Source organism: Rhinolophus sinicus, linkage group LG18, assembly GCF_036562045.2.
Source record: "Rhinolophus sinicus isolate RSC01 linkage group LG18, ASM3656204v1, whole genome shotgun sequence".
Lineage (NCBI taxonomy): Eukaryota > Metazoa > Chordata > Mammalia > Chiroptera > Rhinolophidae > Rhinolophus > Rhinolophus sinicus.
Window position 1 is genome coordinate 12,479,538 of NC_133767.1, and position 16,175 is coordinate 12,495,712.

Genomic DNA, 16,175 nt, shown 5'->3' on the forward strand with positions numbered 1-16,175 from the left:
GTCTTTGCAACCACACTGTTGTTTCACATATTGGGAAAAATGCTCTCCCATTTCCCCAACCTGCTCCACCCTTCCTGTAATTCCTGCGGGCAGAGCGCCTTTGCTGACCTGCAGGGCCCTTCAAAACCCAACCCAGAGAATCACTCTTAAAAGGTCCCCATCTTCCCGGGGCAAGAGCATCTGCACCTAATGATCTGCTACGTAGCAGTATTTTCACTGACTTATTTAGAGAGATGGACAGGTGGGAGGCTATGAAAGGCAAGTTTTGCAGTTCATTCTACACTGTACCCCCAGAATCACAGCCTCCCTGCAAACACAGTGCTGGCCAGTCCTTCCCCTCCACTTGCCCTAAGAAGTTTCAGGCTTTCCTGGGATTCCTGCCAACAGAAAAGGTGCGACTTGAGAACAGGAAGCCGGGCCCTCCTCCTGCTTGCTGGGCCCACTGTTCCACCCTGTCCTGCAGTGTCAGGTCTCACTACCTGACCAGGGCAAGGCAGGCAGCCTTGTCCCTGAGACCCATGAGGACGGCTGCCGTGGCAGGATACTCACTGGCAAGGAGGTAGACGATGTCACGCTGCTAACCGCACTGGGCTTGAGGGAGGAGGTCAGTAATTTGGCCACTCCCTGGGTCCCACCACTAGAATCTCCATTTGGACCACCCGGAGGGGCCACTAGGGTCAGCTTCTGGGAAACAGACGGTTTTTTCACCGTGGAGCCTGGGACAGGTCGGCTGGCAGGCTGTCCTGTGGAGGGAGGCTGTGTGCTGGGGAGCAGGTTTCCGGAAGTGGAGCTCTGGACTGGTGTTCCTCCAGAGGAAGAGCTGCCAGGAGAAACCCCGTGTTTGGAGCTAGCACTGGCAAAGGGGCTATTCTTGTAAGATGGCCCTGCAGAGCTCGCTGCGTGCTGCTTTGCCACATGGCTCAGGGCAGCAGAGGACGAAGCTGGGGTCTTATGAGAGCTGCTGCTAGAGGCTGGTGTGCCTCCTGAAGAGGCTGACGTGGACGGATGGAAGCTCTGGCCTTTGGCTGCCGTCTTCACAAGCTGCAGGAAGGAGCGATGACACTGTGAGGAGGAAGGCTTTGGGCCCTGGAGCTTATTGACAAATGGAGCTGGGGCGGTAAAGCTCTTTTGCTGTTGAGTGCCTGCCTGAAAGACTTTGACCGAGGAGCCGGGCACGGGAGCTGCCGCCGGGGGCGCGTGAGATGTCCGTGGCAAGCCATGGTGCTTTGCTTTGGACTGGTGCGCTTCCGGCAGGCCCTTACTGAGGGCGGCCTGAGAGGGCAGCTCTTTGTAGCTAGAACTCTCTGGTTTTTTCTCCTGAGAGGACTGCCCCAATGCCAGAGCCTGTTCCGCCAGAAAACTGAGTGGTGACTGCAGAGAGCTAGAAGGTGGTGGGGCAGAAGGGCCAGGCTTCGGAAAGGTCCTTTTTTCTTCCGTACATAAAACACCTGCAACTTTCTCCGCAACCGCTTTTGAGGGTGCAGGCAATGTGAACTCGGAGCTCCCACTTGCTCTGCTGTTCAGCGCAGCCAGTTCCTTGGACACAGCCTCCAAGGATGCTGAATTACGGATCAGGTCTCCATCCAGTGAGTCCTCCAGGTTGACGGGAGCAGGATTTGTAAGGCTGCCCAACGCTTGGGATGACAGCTCCCGGTTTGCAGCTCCACTGCTCGGGCCTCCACCCGGGTGTTCTGAAGGCAAAGCCAGGGGGCCGCCAATCTGGCCTAACGGGACAGACACCTTTTTATCAGGCTTAGTAGAGGATTCCTAAAGGAAAGCAGAAATGCTGATGTTTAGAAATGTCCAAAGATGCCCACGCTGGCCCTGTAGTGAGGACGCAAGCATGAGAACACCAAGAATCAGGCCTTCCTGTGTAATCACAAAACAAAGGGGAAGACAGTAGGTGACAGGCGTGTGTGGACTTGAACACGCCCAGCCGGCTGGGGCTGTGTCCCCAGACATGCTCTGTTGCTAAGCATACACACACCCACAGGAAACTCTTCGCTGCTTCTGAAAAAGTACAAGACTTGAGCAAAGAGACACTCTCCCTATTGGCAACTCACACCATCTCAGAGCGTTGCCGGCTGCAATCAGAAAAGGATGCGTGGCATGAGAACTGCCTTGAATTAGTTTTCTGTTCCTCCTTGGTTTTTCCCAACACCTCAGTGGGGTTCAAAAGAAAAGTCCTTCCATGGGAGCAGGAATGGGGTCTATCTCGTTACTCCTGCATCCCAAGTGACTGAAGCAGCGAGTCTTAGACACTGGAGGAGCTCGAGATACTTAGGAACAAACCATTTGCACGGCTTTTTCTCCCGGACAGCTCAGGGATGGTTAGGGCCCTATAAAGCCTCAGGGAGTGGTAGAAATCTAGTAAAATAGCAATTTCTACTACATTGAAAGCCTTCTGCATCATCTAAGATCTTTTTCCCAGTCTCTGTTCTCCGACCACTGTTATTTCCTGTCCTTCCCACTGTGCTCCAGGCTAAGCTGCACATTGCTAGGAGTCTGTCCTTCCATAAAAAGATCATCGTCAGTGTAATCCCTTCACATCTGCAGGGGCTTTCCACTCCTCAGAGCGCTGTCAGGAAGACCTCATTTAATCCCCAAACAAGGGAACTGGCCAGGTGGGTACTGTTTCCTAGCACTGAGGCTGGAGGGTACTAAGTGGCCTAGCTCAGGTCTCTGTCCTGCCAACCCCAGGCCCCTCTGGTGGGCCAGCCTGCCTCTTGGTACAACTGCAAAAGAGCTGTCCCCAGACCAGCAAAGCTCAATGAGCTGCCATGGTCACTCAAGAGGTTTCCTGAGCATGGATAAAGATAAGAACAGATGGCATGTGACCTGAGCAGGCTGACTCACCTTCACCTTGATTTTGGAAGGGGCCATTACTTTCTTCTTAGCCCTGTTCAAAGGAATGAACATAGAAAAGGTTTAGAGGAGATCCACCAAGGACATAAACATGCCAGTTGTCTTGAGAAGTGAAAACACTGAGACACTCACAGGATTGATGTCAGGTGCCCGTGGCCTCGTCTGCTCTCCTTAAACAGAGTCCTGAAACAGAGAACACTGGGCAGTTTGCGTAAGCCTCCCGAAAGCAGAGACTCTGCTTCTAGAGCTGCCTACTACCTCTGGTACTCAGTACCTATTACTCACGAAATGGCAGAGGACTAGTGACGTCATTGCTGTGAGAGGATCCAGACGGGCTGTACTGGCCACTTGAAAGCCAAGAGTCTAGGATTTCCCAAAAAGGGCTAGGGATCTGCCCCCAAAACTTCTCATAGCGGTCTCTCCCCTAAAGGCTTTTCTTATTGCCCATTCTCATCCTTTCCAAGAGTAAAACGTGGAGTGACGCACAGCATGTCTCTTTCCAAAGAAACTCAACACAATTTTCTTTATGCCCTTTCCTATGTACCTTAAGGAGTCCAATCTTTAGGGAGAGAAGAGCAATTCCATTTACAGAACGGACACTCAGACAAGAAAAGGCTCCATGATTTGTCCAACCCACAGAAGAATCAGGCCCAATCAAGAACACTAGTTCCAGGAGGAGAGGATTCTGGGAAGATGGTCAAGAATTAAATAGCAGAATTAATCTTCTCCCCACCTGGACAACAACTTCACTGGCAGAGTGTCTCATGTAACTATACTGGAACTCTCGACTCTGTTCAAAGCTGGCAACTTCCAGGGAAAGCCTTGGATGGGTAAACTAGATGAATTTCAGCTGTGAGTACAGCAGCAGCTACCCATGCCCAAGCCCCAGGCAGACAGCTGTGCACCTGTTCCCAGAGGGGCTTGCAACAGCTTCTGGGAACCAGGGTGGGCATAAAGGATCCAGTCCTTCAAATACCACGGATCTGTGCTCTGACAGTTGATTGCTGCTTCTGAACACAGAGGGGCAGACAAAGAGGTGGGCAGCCATTGTTGTTCCTCCTCCCCCCATTGTTGCAAACTCTTGCACCTCTGGTTAAAGTAACTTCCGGGAGACTTAAAAGGCCAGTGCCCTTTTTTAACCCCCCTTTATTTCTTTCAATTTTCCCCTTTGGGGAGCCAGACATTAAAGACTAAGACATTCAAAACAACTGCATACATAGGTAAAATTAGAAAGTGATTTCGTATGCCCTAAGAAAGGCTCAGAAAAGAGCTAAGAAAACATTAAGTTTACACCTCACGTTGATCCTTGGCATACAGACAGCCTACAATATACAAAAGAACAAAAACAATAACTGAAAAAAAAGGGAAACCCTGAGGAAGTGGAGGAGAGAAGGAATGTGATTTCCAGAGTTACCACATTAGATTTAAATGTCCAGTGTTCAGGCATACAAAGGAACAAGAAAATATGGCCTATTCAAAGAAAAAAAATTAACAGAAAGTGACACTGAAAAAGACTAAATGGCAGATATATTAGACAAAGACTTTGAAACAGCTAAGATACTCAAAGAACTAAAGGAGGATGTGGGGAAAGTCAAGAAAATGATGTGTGAACAATGAACAATGAAAATATCAATAAAGAGATAGAAAACCTAACAAGAAACCAAAAAAAAGAATTCTGGACCTGAAAACTACAGTAACTGATATGAAAAATTCACTGGAGGGTTTTAAAAGCAAATCTGAGTGGGCAGAAAAAAGAATCAGTGAACTTAGGACAATAGAAATGATCAAGTCTGAGGAAAAGAAAGAAAAAAGGCTGAAGAAAAGCAAACAGAGCCTAACGGACCTGGGGACACCATCAAGCAGAACAATATACGCACCACACACCGGAGAAGTCCCAGGAGGAGAGAGACAGAAAGGGGCAGAGAGAATAGAAGAAATAATGGCTGAAAACTACCCAAATGTGAAAAAAGACAAGAATACAAACATCCAAGAAGTCAAAGGACTCCAAGTAAGGTGAACTCAAGAGAACTGCACCAAGACACATTATAATCAAACTTTCAAAGGACAAAGATAAAAAGGGAATCTTGAAAGCATCAAGAGAGAAGCAGACTGTCCCATACAAGGGCTCGTCAATAAAATTATTAGCAGATTTACCATCAGAAACTCTGGAGGCCAGAAGACAGTGGGCTGACATAACCAATGTACTAAAATACTGTTAACCAAGAATCCTGTATCTGCCAAAACTGTTCTTCAAGAGTGAGGGAGAAATGAAGACATTTCCAGGTAAATAAAAGCTTAAGGAGTTCATGACTAAAAAACTTGCCCTGCAAGAAATGCTCAAAGGAGTTCTGCAAGGTGAAAAGGAAGGACACTAGACAATAACTCAAAACATACGGAGAAATAAAGATCTCAAAGAGGTAAATACATGAGCTTAAAAAGCTACTATTATTGTAATAATGACTTGTAACTGCACCTTTTTTTGTTTTCTACATGATTTAAGAGACGAATACATTTAAAGAAGAAAAAACAATTAATGTAAAAGCTAGTATTACTTAAACTTTGGTTTGTAACTCCAAATCTTGTTTTCTACATCATTTAAAAGACTAATGTAGTTTTTAAAAATTATTAGTTTATGTTTTGGGGCACACAATGCATAAAAATGTAATTTTGTGACATCAACAATCAATTGGGGTATAGCTGGAGCTGTAAGAGAGCAGAGTTTTTGTGTGTTATTGAACTTACAGAAGTGAGTCCCTCCTTATCAATAATTACTTTAAATGTAAATGGATTCAACTCCCCAATCAAAAGACAGAGATCGGCAGAATGGATAAAAACACACGATCAAATTATATGTGTCTACAAGGGACTCACCTGAGATAGACAAAAACAGATTGAAAGTGAAAGGAAAAAGATATTCCATGCAAACAGTAACCAAAAGAGACCAGGTGTGGCTATACTAACACCAAAAGACTTTTTGTTTGTTTGTTTATTTATTTATTTATTTATTTTTAAGGGGGGCGCAGCTCACAGTGGCCCATGCGGGGTTCAAACCGACAACCTTAGTGTTATTAGCACCGCATTCTAACCAACTGAGCTAACTGGCCACCCCCTGAAAGGACTTTAAATCAAGAAAGATTACAAAAAAGAAAGGCTATATATATTAACAAAAGGTTTAATACAGCAAGAAGACACAACGATAATAAATATTCATGCACCTGACAGACCATCAAAATATATGAAACAAAAACTGACAGAACTGAAGGGACAAATAGACAATTCTATAATATTAGTTGGAGACTTCAATACCCCTCTCACAAAAATGGATAGAATAATCCATACAGAAGAGGACTTAACACAATAAACCACCTAGTTTTAACAGGCATATATAGAACATTCTATCCAACAACAGACTATACATTCTTCTCTAGTGCACACAGGGCATTTTCCAGGACAGAACATATGTTAGGCCACAAAATAAGTCTCAGTAGATCTTATAAAACAAGAAACATACAAAATATCTTCTTTGACCACAACAGGATGAAGTTAGAAATAAGCAACTAAAGGGAAACTGGAAAATTAACAAAACTAGAAATTAAACAACACGCTTTTAAACAATCAATGGATCAAAGAAGAAATCACAAGGGAAATTAGAAAATAGTTAAAAGAGAATGAAAATAAAAGTGCAATATACCAAAACATGGGCTGTAGTGGAAGTGTGCTAAGGAGGAAATACATAGTTAAATATGCTTACATTAAAAAACAAAAGCGATATTGAGGCCTTGTGGTCAAGATGGTGGAGTGGTAAATGCTATGCTCATCTCCTCCCATGATCACATCAAAATTACAACTTTTGATTACAAATTATAGAACCACCATCGTTAAGAACCACTTGAAGACTAGCTGGACAGAATTCCTGTAAACAAGGATCTAAAGAAGCCACAAGGAAACTGGGGGGAGCGGTGGAGACTTGGAAGGGGCAAGTCACACACCCACAGTGGGGTGATTAAGAATTTGGAGGGACAGCCATGCACTCCACGCCGCGCTCTGCTCCTCTTGCCCTGCACGCCACCTGCGCCCACCGTGGCCACCATTCAGCAGCTGGTAGGAAGACGGCACTTAGTGGAGAGCAAGGCTTTGATGAGTGTATGAAGGACATAGGAGTACGGATGGCTCAAGGAAAAACGGGTGCCATGCCCAAACCAGACTGTGTCATCACTTCTGAAGGCAAAAACTCACCATAAAAACTGAGAGCACGTGGAAAACAAAGTAGTTTTCATGTAACCCAGGAGAAAGGTTAAAGAAACTACAGCTGATGGCAGAAAAACAGATTGTCTGCAACTTTATAGACTGTGCACTGAGTCAACATCAAGAATGGGATGGGAAGGAGAGCATAATAAGAAAACTGGAAGATGGGAAACACGGGGAATGCGTCATGAACAATGTCACCTGTACTCAGGTCTATGAAAAAGTAAAAATTATATCATCCTTCTGAAAAGGAATTAGCTGTGAGGATAAACAGGCTCAGTTCAATGAGCAAATCTCTATGCTTTTTTGTTACCATATTCTGTTATCTTTATCACAAACATTTTACTTGCAACTATTTCCGAGTGTTGTTTTAATTAGGATCATCCCTTTGGTTAGTAAATAAATGCATTTATACTTAAAAAAAAAAAAAAAAGAAACATAGAAATATCTCGGCTATGAAAACCAGAGGGGATTGGTTCCAAAAGGACAAAGGGCTGCAGGAGACCCAGACACGCTGCTTTTAAAGGGCCAGCGCACAAACTCACTCACGCTAAGCTTCAGCACAGGGGCAGCAGCTCAAAAAGCACCAGGGACATATGGGGAGGAACTAAATTGACTAACTTCAGGGTGAGTGCTGGAAGGACAGGGGTTGGGGTAACTCTCCCCGGGAATGAAAGTGCTGGCAGCCACCACTGTTCCTTTGTGGAACTCTCTTCCTACCTAGCCGGCCCGTCACAGGCAGGTGCCAAATCTGTGCTCTCCGTTAATCTAGCTAATACTGTTCTCACTGCCCTGGTAATTCCCTGAGACCCTGCCCAACCCAACTCGCTAAACCAGCCCAAGACTCTTCCAACAGCTCCCCAACACAGAAGGCCTGCCTCGACTCTCGCTGTGGACTTGCTCAAGATCTCTCAAAGGTCCACAAACCCCAAACCAGCAGTGGGCAGCCTTGGCATGCCTTGTAGCTCTCGCTAAGCAGTTCTAAGACCACCACAAGCAGCAACCGGTCTCAATTTCCATTGTACCTCTCATCAGGTGATGCCAAGCCTGGCATAAGCAGCAGCCAGACGTGGCCTGGAGCGTAGCTTCAACTAAGTAGCCACAAGCCTGGCACAAGTGGTGGCTCGCCACAGCTCGTATCGTGCTGTCAACTAAAGGGTCCCAAGCCCTGCACAAGTGGCAGGTGGCATCGGTTCACAGTGTAGCCTCTCCCAAGCATCTCCAAGCCCAGCACAAGTTGTGGCTGACCTTGGCCTGCACTGGATTGCCTCCCAAGAGGGGAATCTTCAGACCAATCTTCCAGTGACTATCTTCAGACCATACCAGAGCACCACCCAACCAGCTCAATAAATGACACACCCAAAGGGCTCGAATAGCAGTAGAGCCATCCTAAAGTGAATCCTGCTGCGTGGGCTCAGCCCCCACACAACAGCTCATCTGCTGTACTCATAACCAGTCCTCACAGCCAGTCAGCCGGAGGGTCAACCCCACCCACTGACGTTGTCAATAGCAACCGAGACCCAACTACAACAGGAGGGCACACACAACCCACACAGGAGATACCACTCGAGTCCCAGTTCTATGGGGCGCAGGTGACCATGGGGACTGCGCCACTGAGCCCCATAGAACACCTTCTACCTAAGGCCACTCTGCCAAGACCGGGAGACATAGCATCTCTACCTAATACATAGAACAAACACAGGGAGCCAGTCAAAATAGGAGACTAAGAAACATGTCCCAAACTAAAGAAAAGGAAAAAACTCCAGAAAAAGGAATAAAAGAAATGGAGACTATCTATCAGATGCAGAGTTCAAAACACTGGTTATAAGGGTGACTGATGAACTCAGGGGAAGAATAGATGAACTAAATGAGACCATCAACAAAGAGATAGAAAACATCAGAGGAGAGAGAAAAAGAACCAGTCAGAAATGAAGAATACGGTAACTGAAATGAAGACCACACTAAAGGGAATTAACAGCAGGTTAGATGAAGCAGAAGATCCAATCAGTGATCTGGAAGACAAAGTACCAGAAAACACCCAACTGGAACAGCAAAAAGACAAAAGAATCCAAAAAAATTAGGATAGTTTAAGAGACCTCTGGGACAACACTGTGTAACAACATTCACATCACAGGGGTACCAGAAAGAGAAGAGAGAGAACAAGGAATTGCAAACCTATTTGTAGAAGTAACGACTGAAAACTTCCCTCACCTGGTGAAGGAAATAGACATGCAAGTCCAGGAAGTGCACAGTCCCAAACAAAATGAACCCAAAGAGGCCCACACCAAGACACAACATAATGAAAATGCCAAAAGTTAAATAGAAAGTCTTAAAAGTAACAAGAGAAAAGCAGTTAGTCATGTACAAGGGAGCTCCTTTAAGACTGTCAGCTAATTTCTCAACAGAAACTTTGCAGGCCAGACAGGAATGGCAAGAAATATTCAGGGCCGGCCCGGTGGCTCAGGTGGTTGGAGCGCCGGGCTCCTAATGCCGAGGTCGCCGGTTCCCACATGGGCCAGTGAGCTGTGCCCTCTACAGCTAAGATTGTGAACAACGGCTCTCCCTGGAGTTAGGCTGCTGTGTGCTGCCCCGGCTAACATGTGCTGCCCTGAGCTGCCAGTGGCCAGCGTGAGTGGCCAGCATCCGGCAAGAGTTGTCGTGAGCTGCTGTGAGCGGCTGACCAATGACTGGCGACCGACTGCCTGGGGGGGGGGGGGCAGCGCAAGGCTCATAATACCAGTAAGGGGCAGGGAGCTGTGTCCTACACAACTAGACCGAGAAACAACGGCTTGAACCGGAATGGGGGGGGGGGAGGCGGAAGAAGGGGAAAAAACAAACAAACAATCCCATTACAAAATAGGCAGAGGACCTGAATAGACATTTCTCCCAAGAGGATATACAGATGGCTAACAGACATATGAAAAGATGCTCAATGTCACTAATCATCAGGGAAATGCAAATTAAAACCACAATGGGATATCACCTCCCACCTGTCACAATGACTATCATAATAAATCAACAAACAACAAGTCCTGGCAAAGCTGTGGAGAAAAGGAAACCCTCATGCACTGTTGGTGGGATTGTAAATTGGTGCAGCCACTATGGAAAACAGTATGGATGAGCCTCAAAAAATTACAAGTAGAGCTACCATATGGAAAAAGATATTTCATGAAAACGGAAACAAACAAAAAAGCTGGGCTGGCAATACTTACACCAGACAAAATAGACTTTACAACAAAGGCTATATAACAAGAGACAAAGAAGGACCCAATAATCCCCCTTCTGGGTATTTGTCTGAAGAACCCCAAACGCTCCTTTGAGGGGACATGTGCATCCATATGTTCACTCCATATGTTTACAATGGCCAAGATGTGGAGGCAGCCTGGGTGTCCACTGATGGATGGGTAGGTAAACAGGAGGTGGTACACACATACGACAGAATATTGCTTGGCCATGGAAGGGAATGGATTCCTGCCATGTGCGGTGGCAGGAATGGACCTGGAGGGTATTGTGCTGAGTCAAGTATGTGAGACAGAGAAAGACAGATGCAATGTGATTTCACTTATATGTGAAATCTAAAGTACAAAATAAACAAACAAAACAGAAACAAACTCAGAGATACAGAGAACATTTTGATGGCTGCCAGATGGGGGAGTGGTTGGGGAGTGGGTGAAAAAGAGGAAGGGGTTAAGAAGTACAAATTGACAGGGCAGCTGGATGGCTCAGTTGATTAGAGCACAAGCTCTGAACAACAGGACTGCCGGTTCGATTCCCACATGGGCCAGTGAGCTGCGCCCTCCACAACTAGACTGAAGATAACGAGCTTCCGCTGAGCTTCCGGAGGGGGGGGCCGGGTGGCTCAGCTGGTTAGAGCGCGAGCTCTTAACAAGGCTGCCAGTTCAATTCCCACATCGGATGGTGGGCTGCGCCCCCTGCAACTAAAGATTGAAAATGGCAACAGGACTTGGAGCTGAGCTGCGCCCTCCACAACTAGACTGAAAGACAACTACTTGGAGCTGATGGGCCCTGGAGAAACACACTGTTCCCCAATGTTCCCCAATAAAATTTATTTTTAAAAAAGTACAAATTGGCTGTTACACAGTAATCAGGGGGATGTGAGGTACAGCATAAGGAATATAGTCAATAATATTGTAATAACTACGTGTGGTGTCAGAGGAGCACTAGACTAGATTTATCGGAGTGATAGATGGGAGGGAGCCTGGGGACAGAGTGAAAAGGTTGAATGGATTAAGACGTACAAACTGATAGTTATAAAACAGTCACGGGGATGGAAAGTGACACATAGGGAATGTAGTCAATGATATGGTAATAACCAAGTATAGTGCCAGGTGGGTACCGGACTAGTCAGGGGCTCACTTCTTAAATTATATAAATGTCTAACCACGATGCTGCACATCTGAAATATAAATAATATGGAATATCAACTGTACTTGAAAAACTTAAAAAGGGGGAAAAGGTGAAGGGGAATAAGAGGTCCAAATTTCCAGGTATAAAACAAGTAAGTCAGGGGGATGTAACGTACAGCACAGGGAATGTAGTCAGTAACAGTGTGATACCGTGGGACGGTGTCAGGTGGCTGCTGGACTTATGGTGGTGACCACTTCTTTAGGTGTATAAATGTTGAATAACTAGGGGTACACCTGAAACTGATATAAGATTATCTGTTAGCTATACTTTAATAAAAATCTTTTCAAAAAAATTAGGAATGGACTTCACTAAGGACATGCAAAGCTTACACAATGCTAGCTATAAAACATCGCTGAAAGAAACTGAAGACGACATAAATAAATGGAAACACATGCCACTTGCAAATGAGGCTTCTGTTCCGAACATTAAGATGTTCCCCCGATTAATCCACCTCTCAACTTCTAGATGTCATTTTCTCAAAACAGGAAAGGGCAGATTGAGGTGGGACGTGCACACAGTGAACTTTGAGTTGAAGTGGGACAAAGAATGACAAGGATAAAGCCCCACAGGGAAGACCGAGAAGACCCCTTCATAGAGACCAGTACGCCCCCAAATCCTCAGGTGAGGTCAGTCCAGTCAACAGGACAGTGGGTCCCTGACAGAAGGGACCCTGTTGGCCTGGCACAAAAAAACCACTCGATCTTTCCTTCCCACAAGAACACTCCGCCTCATGGTACACCGACCCACAATGGCTCCTCGTGGGCCCTCACCTGGCCTGCATCCAGCCTTTGGGCCAGAGAGGTCTGACCTCAGCATCTAGAAAGGCCTTCACGTAGTCCTCCCAGGAATGGGCCTTGTTGTTCCTCTCCAGATCATAGCTCTCCAGTTTTATCTTCACCACGTGGCAGAGCAGCTCTCTGAGGGGTAGGCAGAAGTCAGAAACTTCAAAACCATCCCAAACACTTCTTTCAAGGTTTTAATCATGTGCTTTCAGCAGCCCTGATTAAAGTAAATGATTCTAACCTTCATTAGAAATACGGGCACATGCTCAGACATTGGCCCCACAAACCCTCCAAGGAGGCAAGGTCCCAGTTTGGGCACACCTGATTTCATCACTCCACTGGAATTTCTTCCGGGGTCCCATTATCCTCCTGCCCCCCTTTTCTTCATCTTCTTCCTCATCAGAACAAATCCGTTCTCTCTGCTCCTTGTCTTTCTCCTCTTCCAGCATCCTACCAGATGAACAGGATTAAAGGGGACCCTAAGGTCACCACAGGAGAACTGCTTCCTCCAGCCTACCAACTCCCCCTCACCCGCCCCTGGGGTTTCTAAGATAAGAGGATGGGAATGCTGATGAGAGCAATCAGACACTTACTTAGCAACCTTGGCTTGTGTGTGTGCCTGGCATTCATCCTGGTACTTGGCCATCTGCTCTGGCATTGCCCTTCCAATAGCTTCCTTAAGCTTCTGGAGAGGCTCCTTCAGACGCCCCCCCTGCAGAGAGCAGGACATATCCTAAGTCTGTTTTACGCATTTCTTCTTATACTGAGGACACACTACAGGAAATAATCGCCCAGAGACAGCGCAGCAGCAGATGTGGCATCTGTGGAGACTTAGTCACCCCTTCCCACTGAGCCCCAAAGCCAAGGGACCCCACTCCCGAGTCACTCACCTGTTCATGGAGGTAAAGTTTTCGAGCACGTTTGAGCAGGGTGTCCTTGCTGCAGGGCAGTAAAGAAGCAAGATAGGCGTACACCCCAGAACGGACCTGGCTACTCAGCTCCCGAGTCTGCACCTCTATGCTGAAGAACACAACAGGGTTATCAGTGGGCTGCAGCGCACGGCATCTTCTCTCATTAGGTCACCCTACATGGGCAGGAAAGCTGGGAGCCACGAGCAGGTCAAACCTTATCGCATCAGTCACACAATGTAACTGAGTGACCAGCACAGCAGATCACCAACAGTCACCAAACAAGAACTTCCAAATCTGAAGAACTTGGCTCGTAGGTAAAGTGGGTTCCGGCTCTTAGGCCAAAGGCCAGACCAAGTCAAAGGGAGTCAAGAGAACAGAGCCAGAGAGAACAAGCTGACGTATTAAATGGCATAATACAAAGAGAACATAAAAGCTTTCAAACTGGAAAGTAATTGAGCTACTTGGAGTCAACAGGAAACGCTTTCCAGTAGCATTTCCTTATTTTTTTCAGTTCTCAGTTCTATCCCTGGTCAGGAAGTCAGGGAAATCCTCATGCCTCGTGTCCCCATACAGATGAGCAGAACAGTACTTGTCTTCGATCCCTTGAGCTCTCTGTGGTTGGCACGCTCCAGCAGGCATTGTGGGCACAAAGCTCTCATCTGACCCTCAGGTGCTCTCTACAGCCCAGGCTTCCTGACCCAAGTGGCCAATTCCCATCCTGGCCAGGCAAGGTCCTTTGCTAGAATATTCCCAAGTCTTGACAACTGTTTTTACATGGGCAAAATCCTCAGCTGTTGAGCAACAAACTTCCTCAACTACATAATGCAACCAGGAGAGAAGCTGGCAAAGCGGGAAGGCCAGATACAAAGAATATGGTTTGGATTTATATGTGTGGATTTCAGTTTTTCCTTTTTTACTTTTTAATCCAATTCATACAATACGGCGTCTTAGAGGTTCGGGCATTCGGGAGAAGTGTTATGGGATGGTGCACCCCGGCCCTGGGAGCAGAAGTGAGAGCAAGAGAATGACCAGGTACGCTATGGAGCACCCAGGAGAGAAGCCCCTGGAATGTACCAAGTCATCTCTTACTTTTCCCAGCGGCAGGAGGAAGGCAACACCTTCTCTCTCATCTCATCTCGTTCTTGGCCGCAAAGCCCTCTTCCAACAGGCTATGATTATATACAGTGCTCTAATAATGCTTGCTGCCTAAGACTAAGGTCTATCATTTCCTAGAAACAAATGTGTGGTGTCCTCCCCTTTAAAAAAGAACAATAAGACAAACACTAATTTTGTTTCATCTCGGCGGTGCTTACCTTTATGTACTTTAATCATACTCCCATTTCTTCTGGCCTGCTCAACCCAGGCATAGTAACAGCAGATACAAAGAAACAAAAGATACTCACTCTAAGAGGATGCCATTAATATCCTGGGTGAAGAACTTCTGTCTGCTCTCTCCCTCAGCAGCTCTGGCAGCCTGGTTCATAGCAGACAGTAACATCCATTAGTGCCTTTTCCCCACACGGCCTTCACATTCACCCACAGGTAAAGGGCACTCAGCCCCTACAGAACACCTGTCAATAAAATCCTGACCATGCCTTTCCCTACATGGCCCTGAGCTCAGGTTAAGTTCACCTATGATCACATATGCTCTAGAAATGCTGCATCTAGCTCTTTTCAAATGCTGCAGAAGCATCTGTAGACTGTTCATTCTTCCCAGGATTTCAAAAAACAGTCACATGAGAAAAATCTTAGTTGTGGAGGGTGCCGTTCAGCACCCTCAAAGCAATCACGTCAAAGCAATCACGACACATTTGATTTGAGGCATTTGAGTGGTCCACCCTGACCACTGAATAAACTGATCAATCCGAGATTAACTAGAAAGTGAAGTTAAACCAAATCGCCCAATCATGCTGATTTACAATAGTTCCAATAGCCTTTTAATGAGCTCTCTTATTTATTATATGAAAAGCCACTTGGGGCCGGCCCAGTGCCTCAGGCCGTTGGAGCTCCGTGCTCCTAACTCCGAAGGCTGCCGGTTCGATTCCCACATGGGCCAGTGGGCTCTCAACCACAAGGTTGCCAGTTCAATTCCTCGAGTCCCACAAGGCATGGTGGGCAGCGCCCCCTGCAACTAAGATTGATCATGGCACCTTGAGCTGAGCTCCCAGATGGCTCAGTTGGTTGGAGCGCATCCTCTCAACCACACGGTTGCCGGTTCGACTCCCGCAAGGGATGGTGGGCTGCGCCCCCTGCAACTAGCAACGGCAACTGGACCTGGAGCTGAGCTGCGCCCTCCACAACTAAGACTGAAAGAACAACAACTTGAAGCTGAGCTGCACCCTCCACAACTAAGATTGAAAGGACAACAACTTGACTTGGAAAAAAGGCCTGGAAGTACACACTGTTCCCCAATAAAGTCCTGTTCCCCTTCCCCAATAAAATCTTAAAAAAAAAAAAAAAAAGAAAAGCCACTTGCAGTCTTCCAGTACCAGTTCAGAGCCTTATATACTATGTATACCTGTTTTTGCTAAACAAAATAAAAGCTGGCATGATTTTCTTTGTTAAAAAAGACCAAGCAGGTCAGCTTCTTGCCAACCTTACTCTCCTTGGATCCGTGTCTCCCTACATTTGCGATGCAGGGCTTCTAACTGGAGGACAGCAAGCAGTGAGCAGGTAGAACAGAACAGAGAAGTGGCTCACATGAGGTCTCTGTTTTTCTATTTTTAGTATTGTTCCCATTTTACGCTTGAGTGAAGACCAAAACAGATCTGGGTCATCTGTATGGTCCAGGCTGAAGAGCTGCCAAACTACAAGACAGTAAGCTACGGGGGCAGGACATGTCTAAGCTTTCCAAAACAAAACAAAAGACACAATCAACACGTATTAAGTGAAGACAGGGAAAGGCCATTGAACCAAATCAGTGAAATCCCTGGGGCCCATAAAA

The 16,175-nt window shown here is 46.5% G+C and overlaps 1 protein-coding gene and 1 pseudogene across 4 annotated transcripts in view; one reads left to right on the top strand and one right to left on the bottom strand.

Moving 5' to 3' along the window:
• The window catches only part of UBN1 (ubinuclein 1), a 36,171-nt gene that overhangs the window by 5,199 nt on the left and 14,797 nt on the right, over positions 1-16,175 (bottom strand). For 3 of the 4 annotated variants that reach the window (XM_019756414.2, XM_074323149.1, XM_019756413.2), the window contains 8 exons: positions 14,635-14,705; positions 13,211-13,340; positions 12,914-13,032; positions 12,642-12,770; positions 12,309-12,455; positions 2,998-3,048; positions 2,857-2,899; positions 550-1,767 (listed from right to left, as the gene is read on the bottom strand). In XM_019756414.2, coding sequence (XP_019611973.2) covers positions 550-1,767; positions 2,857-2,899; positions 2,998-3,048; positions 12,309-12,455; positions 12,642-12,770; positions 12,914-13,032; positions 13,211-13,340; positions 14,635-14,705 — 1,908 coding nt within the window. The remainder of the gene's footprint in view (positions 1-549; positions 1,768-2,856; positions 2,900-2,997; positions 3,049-12,308; positions 12,456-12,641; positions 12,771-12,913; positions 13,033-13,210; positions 13,341-14,634; positions 14,706-16,175) is intronic. The other variant, XM_074323150.1, reaches the window with a different exon arrangement.
• Positions 6,656-7,357, top strand: LOC141569472 (fatty acid-binding protein 5 pseudogene; annotated as a pseudogene).